This window comes from Arachis ipaensis, chromosome B03 (genome assembly GCF_000816755.2).
Source record: "Arachis ipaensis cultivar K30076 chromosome B03, Araip1.1, whole genome shotgun sequence".
Lineage (NCBI taxonomy): Eukaryota > Viridiplantae > Streptophyta > Magnoliopsida > Fabales > Fabaceae > Arachis > Arachis ipaensis.
In genome coordinates this window covers 128,893,635-128,905,190 of record NC_029787.2, presented here as the reverse complement: position 1 = coordinate 128,905,190, position 11,556 = coordinate 128,893,635, and the positions used below count along the sequence as shown (strand labels likewise).

At 34.8% G+C, this 11,556-nt stretch overlaps 1 protein-coding gene across 1 annotated transcript in view; it reads right to left on the bottom strand.

Moving 5' to 3' along the window:
* LOC107633909 (protein DETOXIFICATION 16-like) overlaps positions 10,741-11,556 on the bottom strand; it is a 10,256-nt gene continuing 9,440 nt past the window's right edge. Inside the window, exon 7 of the mRNA XM_021119801.1 lies at positions 10,741-10,838. Coding sequence (XP_020975460.1) covers positions 10,772-10,838 — 67 coding nt within the window. The 3' untranslated portion in view covers positions 10,741-10,771. The remainder of the gene's footprint in view (positions 10,839-11,556) is intronic.

Sequence of the window (11,556 nt, the reverse complement as noted above, 5' to 3'; positions counted from 1 at the left end):
CAAGTGTGAACTATGATAAAGTAAAAAATAAAAATAAAAATAAAAAAGAAACAAGAAAAGCAGACAGCAAAAGAGTAACCATTAGAGGATAGTAAAAGATTAGACGTTATTTTTACTTCTGGTACGGAGGATTTATAATAATAAAAAAAAATAAAGAAAATACATTAAATACTTACAATAAAATAATAAAACAAAAAATTAATATCTACAAATTCAGGTAGTCGTCGTCGTCAGTCTCGTGGCCCTAAATTGGCGGCGCAGAAGTCGGTGATGTCTATGTGCCACTAGCAGGACTGCTGCCACCAGTAGCGGTGTTGCCGCCAGCAGAGTCGATGCCAGCAGCGCGCATCTGGGCCTGATACACCTCCATCTAAGCCTTCATACGTTGCATCCGCTCCATCGACTCCCTAAACTCTAGTATGAGCTCATCTGTAGATGTCACGTGGGTGAAGGTCTCCTGATACCTCTCTCGATAATCGTTACACTCCTGAGCCTGTTGGTGAAGGCTGCATTGGAGTTCCTGCACCTGCAGCCTCAAATTCACGCCATCCTCGGACTGTACAGCTCGATTGGCGGTGGAGCTTGACGATAGCCTCAACGTCGAGGTGCAGAGGTTGCTGGCGAATAACGACCCCATCCCGTATACGCAGTTCTTGTACGGGGTTGAGGCGGTCTCATGCCAAACCACATCGGGATTGACGACAGAAGCCGCAGAGCCATCAGCGGCGTCCTCCTCACTTTGCTGAGACTGCTGAGTCGCGGCCTCTAGTCTCTGTGTGTATGACTTCTGTGTAATTAACACAAGTTATTGTGATTAGTACAACATATATACAGTTAATCTCTAATAATTTTATAGCAAAAGATAATCAGATGTATGTTTACTCACATAATGGTCCTGAGACGCTGATCAACAAATCTTGCTTTATTCTCCTTCAGCATATGGGTGTACTTGAACGTCTCTGCCAATAAGGCCTCGCGGTCCAACGACTTCAACTACACATGTTGCATTGAAATACAAAATGATTAGAATGTCTTGTAATGATATGCAAAAGGAATATAACGAAGCTATTAACAAAATTAAAAAAACTACATACCAGCCTGACTTTGGCCTTCATGAAGGTCGTCGAGTTGCCGGTATACTTGAACGACCTAGACGATGCCCTGTTAGCTCTGTTGGTGAGATACAGATGCCTGAATCCATCATCGGTCTCCCAATGAGCTGACAGGGCCTTCTTTATATCCGGTTGGAGCTAGCCCGTCCGCTGGTCCCACTCATGACGAACATCATCTAGCATCTACTAGAGCCGCTGACCCATTCTATGGTCGAATATCTTCCATATGGCCAGGTCGTGCTCAGCATCCCATATAAAGTGAAGCTGCAACCAAGAAACTTTAAAATTAGCTAAACAAGATAGATGATATAAACTAGCTAAAAAGGTTTGAAATAGAAACAATGAAAGTAATCACCATCCATTTCTCAAACCAGCGCTTCCTGGTTTCAGCAAGAATCTTCGTGTAGCTGGGTCAGGGCTGGTTTTATATCAGCTTGATGACATTGGTCATCTTCTGAGTACACGCATTATTGTTAAGCAAAAACCTAACAACAACCTACAAACAAGAATAAACCTAAATCTACTAAATAGGAATCAATTTTCAGGAACTTTTAGCAATAAAGTTAATCATAATCAACTAAACTTAAAAACAATAACCAGCATTCCAAATCAACTTAAATCCACTAAACATAAATCATGATTATTGAAACTTAAAAAAAAATAGCCAGCATTCCAAATCAACCTAAATCTAGTAAATAGGAATCAATTTTCAGGAATTTTCAGCAAGAAAGTTAATCATAATCAACTAAAATTAAAAACAATAACCAGCATTCCGAACCAACCTAAATCCACTAAACGGGAATTAATATTCAGAAATTTTCAGCAATAAAGTTAATCATAATCAACTAAACATGAAAACAATAATCAGCATTCCAAATCAACCTAAATCCATTAAATAGGAATCAATTTTCACAAATTTTTAGCAATAAAGTTAATCATAAGTATTGATACTTAAAAACAATAACCAGCATTCAAACCTAAATCAATTAAACTAGAAACAATTCAGGCACTTTCAACGATAACCATAAACAAGAAATACATGAGCATTGAACGTAATACTTATCCCGTGCCACCATCAGGCCAAATGCGCAACCATACGATGGGAGGTGGTGGAGGGGAATTAGCTACTACCTCACTTCAGTTGCTGGAAGCGGCGTCTCCGTGGATGCGAGCTGCTGAGCGGTAGGAGGTAGCGGCGTCAGCATATACGGAGGCACGTAGTTGGGGTTAGGGACCATGATGAAGGGCTGGTCTGCTAAACCCGCAACTTATGGCGTGATTGGGGTGGTTGGGGTAGAGGGAGAGGATCAAGATGTCCTAGGAGTACTAGAAGAAACCCTCCCTCTACATCGACTATTACGACCACGACCAGCAACCTGATCCGCAGCACCTGTTTCTGTCATCATGTCTGCATATATCAAATTATCAAATAATTTCAACAACAATTTCTCAGCAAAATAGTCATCAACGCAGCAATTAACACAATTAGACAGTTTCAAACACTTCAACAATTCAAAATATAATATATTGAATCAAACATAACTTAATCAACCCAAATCCACTAAGATTAGAAAACCAAACTAAACTAACTTTGAAACTGATTCAAAATTAAAATTCTAATTATACTCAAACCTAAACTAAATTAAACAATTATCAAACAATCTCATCAAAATAGTCATCAACGCGCAAATTAACACAATTAGATAATTTCAAACTCTTCAACAATTCAAAACCTAATAATATATTGAATCTGACCTAACTTAATTAACCTAAGTCCACTAAGATTAGAAAACTAAACTGAACTAACTTTGACATTGATTCAAAATTAAAATTGAAATTCTACTCAAACCTAAACTATATTAAACTAAAATTAAACAATTATCAAACAATTTTAGCAACAATTTCACAGCAAAACAATCATCAACGCAGCAACTAATATAATTAGACAATTCCAAACACTTCAACAATTCAAAATCTAATGTATTGAATCAAACATAAATTAATCAATCTAAATTCACTAAGATTAGAAAACTAAACTGAACTAACTTTGAAAGTGATTCAAAATTAAAATTCTAATTCTACTTAAATCTAAACTAAATTGAACCAAAATTAAACAATTATCAAACAATCTCAGCAAAATAGTCATCAACGCAGCAATTAACACAATTAGATAATTCCAAACCCTTCAACAATTCAAAACCTAATGTATTGAATCTAACCTAACTTAATCAACCTAAATCCACTAAGATTAGAAAACTAAACTGAACAAACTTTGAAACTGATTCAAAATTAAAATTGAAATTCTACTAAAACCTAAACTAAATTAAACTAAAATGAAAGGAATTGGAAAAAAGTTGTTCAAGAACCTGTAATGAAAAACAGAGCAAGAAATAAGAGAAGACGTGGATGTTGCAGTGGTGGTCGCCAAAGTTGTTGTGATAGCAGATGGTAGTGACAGTGAAGGAGAGAGACAGAGGGAGGGAAAGAATGAGAAGAAAGAGGGGTCGCCGTAAAGGGTTGACGGGACGGAGAAGGGGTGGCGACGGCGGTGCTCTTGGCAACGACGGGAGGGGCAGAGAACAGAGGTGGAGGCGGTGATGAGAGAGAGAGGGTGGTGATGAAGATAGAGAAGGAGAAATTCGAAATAGGAGAGACGACGTTCTCGCTTTCATTTAGGGCACTATTACCGTCGGATTAATCCGATGGTAACGTTTTTCATATGCCCAAAACGCAGCGTTTTATTAAACAAGGTTACCGTCGGATCTACCCGCTGATACATCTGAGCGGTAGTGGGCGTGCAAAAATTTCTTTTTTCCCTCCAAATATTACGGTTGACGTTACCATTGGAAATGGAGTTCTGATGGTAATACTTTAGGGTTACGAATTTATTGTCTAATCTGACAGTAAATTCGACAGAAATCTCGCTGCTAATGTTCAATGCTAAAATTGACAGTAAATCTAACGGTACTCTACGTTTTCTTGTAGTGAAAGATAATATTTATAACCAATTAATTTTATTTATAATTAAAATTCAGAAAAATAATTTTTGTACCATTTTTTTATATATTTTTTTATGATATCAAAAATTTTTAATGCCGAAAATAAAAAATATACGTATAATATTTTTTAAATAATAAACTAGTTGTTGTTTAATTATACGTACAAATATAGCTAATAGGTTTTATTTCATCTATGGGTATGCTCGCGATCGGTGTAATAAGACATTTATTTAGAATGGAGTTTCTTATGCTATTCGGTTTACATACAAAATTGTTTTAAATGTTACATTCAGTGAAATTGTGTCTTTACTCTTATCTTGCGACAGAATAACTTATTTTAGGTTTTCAATATCCATCGCAATTACTGATGAATTAACTTGCAACATCAAGCATAATAGTTTGAAGGCTAAACTGGTCATCCAAAATACCTTAATAATTTGGGATGAAAATCGCTTAACAAAATGTGCTTTGAAGCACTTGATCCAACGCTCAAAGATCTTATGTTAATTATCGTTCAACATAAGACACATTAGCCATTTGGTGATAAGTAAGACCGTCAAAACAGACCAAATTTGTTGGGCCAACTCGTTTAAATAGGTGGACTTTTACCTCTAAAAATTAGACCCATTTAAATTTATGAGTAAACAGACCCAACCCGAGTAACCAGAAAAAATGGCGAGTTGAATGGGCCAGTTTGCGAACAAAATAGGTGACATGTTTAAAATTCTATTGTATTCTATAAAAAAAAAGTACCTTTTTGCCAATATTTTCAATCCAAAAATCCGACTCATCATTTATTTAAGTGTTTTTAATCCAAAAGTAGGATTCTTTTGACAAAAATATTTTTCAAAAAATCAAAAATAAAAAATAAACAGGTTGGCCCCGTTTAACTCGTCAGGATGACCATAAATAGTTATGGCTAAAAAATTATGGCATGTGAAAAAAATAGGCTTAAATGGGCTAACCATTATAATTCGGGAATTTAGGCAGACCGAACCTAAATGGATCAAAACTGACTTGTTTGACATCCCTAGTGGCATCTTTGTGGTTCTTAAAGGTGATTTCTGATAGATACCGCCAGTGATTCCGAAAGCTGAGTACACATGATATATTATCGTTAGTTATTAACCGATTCCATCTCTGGTCATGCTGTAAGGTTCTGAAGGTGAATATGAACATAAGACTTCTAAATCTTCAAATCAACATGTTGGTAATAAGAAGAAATTTGCTATTGGATACTTGATATTCGAAACGGATATTAGTTTAACTGTTGGTGACGAGTTAAAAGTTAAAATTCTAGATAAACTATTGATTATAATTATTGATGACTCTCTCTTTCTCATTTGGTAGACTTTGTATATCTAAAATAGTTGCAAAACATGTCACTTGTATCCACACTTCAGTGTCAAGAAGTTAAATGATTTTGTATTGACAATCTTTTTAAGTATGGAAGTAGTATCTAAGTTCTGACACATGTCAAATCGATGAGAATGAAGATGTACAATAAGAGTGATTCACATCCGAGTTTCTAAATGACATCAAATATTTGAGATTACCAAATCACAAGTTAGCTTTGAAGTCAAAAGTCACTGTAATGCTATTGTAAAACATAAACCAAACTTGATTTATACAGTGGGACAAGGTTAATAGTCAATAAACTTGACAAAAACATAATTGGAGCAACAATAGTGACTAGTAGAAATATTGGTAACCAAATATACATTCCAAGAATCGACTTGATACCTTCAGATTTAGGATTCTCATTTAAGTTCCAACAGGGACAATTTTCACTAGCAATATGCTTTGCAAATGACCATCAACAAAAGTTAGGGTCAATCACTATCGCATGTAGGACTTTACTTATAAAAATCACTGTTCACCCGTAGACAACTTTACACTGCTTTGTCAAGAATTAAGAATCACAACGGCTTGAAGGTTCTAATTTTAGACAAAGACGACAATCCAAAATCATCAATAATAATGTCATGTTCAAAGAAGATTTTGAAAATAGAATTAATTACCGATTTGGTACTTGAAAGACTCAAACACTAACAAAATAGTGTTTTGAAGATGTTATTAACAAAATAATCCTTAAAAAATTATTAAGTTTGACAAAAGTGACTAAGCGTCAACTAAATTGGATGACATTTACGCTAAACATTGAGATGGTAGTCAACAATTATTATAATTATAAAAATTATTCCTACAATTATTTATTAAAAAGTACAATTAAATATAATTTTTACAAAATAAAAAATATCTTCTTCTTCCTCTTTGCTTAATACATAGTAGCACAACAACAACAAATCCAAATTCAAAGCACAACAACAAATTCAAATAAAAATCATGGCAACAACAAATCTAAATTTAAATCTCAACATTAAATCACTATATCCATTTAAAAAATCAAAGAAAAAAAGAGAGAGGGAAGTAAGATGAACAAGGAGGGCGATAGCAAAAAAGGATCGTGTCGTCACCGCTACTACTAGGTTTTATCCTTTGTCTCAGATCTGCGTCTCAAATGTACTGTTGCTTCTGCTGTCGACTCCTGCCCAATCTATAGATATGCCATTGTCGCCACTTTTGCTATAGATTCAATCATTTTAAGTGGAGGCAAGTCTAGCAGTATAATTTTTTGTGCAAGCAAATGGTACATACATGTGCAAAATCTGTCAGAGAGAGAGAGAGAGAGAGAGAGAGAGAGAGAGAGAGAGAGAGAGATGACAAGACATAATAGAAAGAGATGACGAGAAAGAGAAATAGAGAACGGAAAAGAAAAGAAAGAAGGTGACAGTGCCACTAACGATGGAAGAAGCAATTGCTAATGTAACCGGGTACAAGATGAATGGAGAAGGATGCCACGTTGAGAGGTTGAGAAAGAATCAGAGAAGAGGAGGTGACGGAGCTGATGAGGAATTGTTGTCCATGCAACCGTTTTTGCCTTTGTCCTGTCTTTTTTCGTTGTAGCTTCTTCGAATGAGTGATTAAGTTGGAAGAAGAGATGAGAGTTATGACTAAGGGGATTGGTAGTGAGGAAATTGAGGAAGAAGAATAAGAGACTAGGGGTGACGAAGAAGAAGTAGAGATGAGAGTTTTGGTAAGGAAAAAAAGAAAGTTGGATGACAAAGAAGAAGGAGATATTGGAATTTTTTTTAAAATTATAAAAATAAAAAAATATGGTTAATTTTTGTAATTATAGTAATTATTGACTATCAATTCAAAATTTTAACGTTACGGTCCCGCTACGTTACCAACAACATATCTGCCAACTTCTGCCAACTCTTATTTATAATTGTGTTTTATGGAAGTGTCTTCGTGGATGTGTCTAATAAAAATATCTTTTTTATGGTTGTGTTTAATAGAAGTGTCTTTATAGATATATTTTCTGGATGTGTCTCTTTATATATGTATTTAAAATATAATAATTAATTATTGTTGGCAATAAGTTGGCAGATAATATGTTGGTACCCTATACTTTTCCTTAACGTTAACGTCATCCAACATAGTTAAAGGTTGCCTAGGTTGGTCACTTTTGTCAAACTTAATAATTTTGTAGAGACCAATTTGTCAATAACATTGGTCAGATACCATTTTATTAATGCCTGCATCTTTTGGGTGCCGAATTGATAATTAACTATGGATAATCTTAACCAAGTTGGGTTGGTCTAGTGGTTAGCTCACTAGTCCGCTTAAGCAAGTGTCGGGGGTTCGAATTCCGCCTTGTGCATGCAGCAACTCATTGGCCAGCGGCAAACCCTTAAATGGAGCTCAGTACCGCGACGGATTAGTCCTTGGCCTGTCGGGCTGTCGGGCTGGAGGATACCGTGGGAAAAAAAAAAAACTATGGATAATCTTTAAGTATGAGAAATAATTTTTTCATTTTAATAACATGTTACCATTATTAATTGTAGATATAATTATTTATTATCTATAACTCTAATTTCATACTTGAAATAAAATGTGTAACAAAAAACACAACAACATATGGTAATTGCTTCTCTATTGAAGTTAGTAAAATACTAAGTGTGTGTTTGGATTACAGTTTGCAAACGTCAGTTTGCATAAAATTGATTTCGCAAAATTGATTTTGATGAAAAGTAAGTTTGAATTAACGTGATTTATGTTTGACAATCTTTATATCAAAATTGAACTTCATATACAACATAAATACAATGCAGTAAAGGATAGAAAAAAATTTATATGAACAAAAAATAATAAAAATATCATAAAAATTATTAAAATACATGAAAAATCAGAGCATCATACAAAATAAAAAAATCAACAATATTTGTCATGTAAATAAAAAATACAATAAAATAAATAAAAAATCATATGAACAAAGCCAAACAAAAATAAAAATATTTCATTTATATTATAAATAAAAAAATACAATAAAAAACATAAAAATTAAAATATGAAAATGAGTACTGAAAATAATAAAAAAATAAAATATTCAATTTGCTGGTGATTGAAACAAATACGGATGATTTTGATGAAAAAAATTGGAACAAAGAACTGTGAAGAGGTAATAAGAACTACAAAGAATTATGAAAGTAATAGTTACTAGTATTCTTTTTATGGGAGAAATAAAGGGTAGAATTGGTAAAAAAGAAATAAAATTTTCATCTAATTTTTCAAAGAAAATCAACCATCATGAACGTGAAACGCAGAAGCTACAAATTTTAGCTTCTCCTAAACGTGCATTTTCAGAAAAATGAAATTTGCCAAATATAAAAGTGAAATTTTCAAGAAGCTCAAACGTGCTTCTCTCTTTCCTAAGGCGTTTGCCAAACACACCTTAAATTGTTAATACACTTTCATTAACTTTTGATATAAAAATTTAGTGTAAAATTAATATGCTAATAATACATTTATATATGTTATTTTTTTTTAGATTTTTTCAATTATGATACAACGATATTATAAATGTCAATCTATTCAATTTATATTTTATATTGAATAAATGTAAAATAACACATTCACTACATTTATTACCGAATGATAATAATAATGTTATTTTAAATTTAGGGATAAGTACGATTTTGGTCCCTCACGTTGAGGGTCAGAATCGAAATCGTCCCTCGTGTATATTTTGATTTAAAATCATCCTTAACGTGTTTTTTTGTATTAAAATCGTCCTTTTTAAAAAAAATTTTAATTTTATTCCTAAAATATCCCTACTTTAATAATAAAAAAATTAAAAATTTTATTAAAAAAAGAGAGAAAAGAACACGTTTTGGGCGCCGGCGAAACTTGGAACTGCCGTCACCGTCACCGGAAGAAAGAAGAAAGGAGAGGGCTTGTGATGGGGAGCAGAGAAGAGGGGAAAGAGAGAGGGAGTGCCGGTGGAAGGGAGGACCGTTCATGCATGCTTCTGCCGCCGTGGAGTGCGTCGCCAGGAAGAGGAGCACGACGCGAGGAGGGCGGCGCGCGAAGGAGATAGAGAGGGATCCGAGGCTGAGCTGGTCCGCGCATGCTCCGTCGCAGGTCCGCGGGTGATGGGTGGCCGAGGAGAGAGAGGGATCCGACGGTGGAGTGCGTCACTGGTGGTCGGACGCTCCGTCGCCGCCGCTGGGATGGGTGGCCAAGCGCCGGTGGTTTTGCATCTGCTTTTTCTATTTTTTCTTCTGCTGCTTCTGCTTCTTTTTCTGTTGCATCTGCTTCTGCAACTTTGACTTCTGCATTAACATCTTCTTCTTCTGCATCTGCTTCTGCTTGAGTTTCTGTTTCTGATTCTATGACTGCCTCTACTTCTGCATTTGTGACTGTTTCAGCTTCTGATTTTGATTTGTTGTTTTTTGATTTGGTTGTTGAATTTGTTGAATTTGGGGAATTTGTGTTAATTTGTTGAATTTCTGATTTTTAGATTTTTGGATTTGTTGAATTTGTGTTGATTTTATTGATGTTATTTTTCTTGGTGGTGGAGGTAAAGGTGGTGGTGGGAGTAAAGGTGCTGGTGGTGATGGAGGTAAAGGTGCTGATGGTAGTGGAGGACATTTTTGTCCAAAAAAATTTAAAAGAATGATTTTAATACAAAAAAATACGTTAAGTATGATTTTAAATCAAAATATATACGAGGGACGATTTCGATTCTGACCCTCAACGTGAGGGACCAAAATCGTACTTATCCCTTAAATTTAAAAAAACTTATTTTCACAAAATATTATGCCTAATTTATTATATCAAATTAGTACAAATTGATACATTACGAGTTTAACATAAGTGATTATACATACATGTCTTTCCATAATCGTCCATGAGAACCAACTCCTAAGGATTTAAACATTTTAAAATGTTTTACTAGGTGGACCTTTATTATTTTTATTATTATTATAGAATTAATTGAAAATAAAAATTAGGTGGTCTTTTATTATTTTTAGAAGTAAATATCAAATCAGTGTTCGAAAAATTGTGGTATTGACAAAATAATATTCGATATTTGTTGTTGACAAAATAACCCAAACATAAAAGCATGACATTACATTAAACAAAAAACGTTGATATGACAATTGGAAGAACTTCAGTAATGACAGCAGAGAGCTCTGATGGCATTTACGACAAGAAAGGGATCTTGCAACTGCCACAATGGCGTTTCCGCATCTTGTTCTCTCTCAATCTCGCATCCCACCTCTCGTTCGTCTTTCTCGCTTCCTCTCTAGCTTAAAGAAGAAAAGAAGACCGAGAGAGAAACAGATGGGAGAAGAAGAGAACATCGAGCTCACTCTCTCTCCTCATGTTCTGTTTGTTGCGTTGAAGGCGGCATCTCCAATTGACTCCAGGGGCGGTGACAGTGCACAACGACAACGACGGGATAGCTCCCTCCTTCCTCTTCTCCGTCGTGCCCGTGCCCTTTCAGCATCTCTCTCTTAAGTTGTGTCTCTCTCTACTCTTTGGGCTTTCTCCCCTTGCAACCGCGACAACGACGGTGACGGTAAGCAGTAGTCCTCCTTCTGCCGGCGCCCTCGTCTTCTGCTTTTCTCTTTTTTCTTCTTTTTTCCTCTGTTTCTCTCTCGATTTTTCTCTTCTTCAAACTAGAGAGAAAGACAAACGAGAGGTGGGCTGCGATACTAAGAGAGAATGAGATGTGAAAATGCCATTGTCGCAGCTGCAAGCTCCCCTTCTTGCTGGAAACACCATTGGAGTTTTCTGTCGCTATCACTAAAGCTCTTCTTATTGTTAGATCAACGTTTTTCATTTAATGTGATGTCATGCTTTTATATTTAGGTAATTTTGTCAACTTTTAAATTTTTTCGAGAGTCATTTTGTTAATAATAAAGGTCAAATACCATTTTGTCAACCAGAATTTTTTGGATATAGATTTAATATTGAGAGCCACTCAGATAAAGAAGTCTAAAATATTTTTTTGTAAAGATGTTTTTTAGTAATTAAAATTTAACACATATAATCGATTAGATAGTGTTTTTTTTTTTTTATCAAAATTAGGC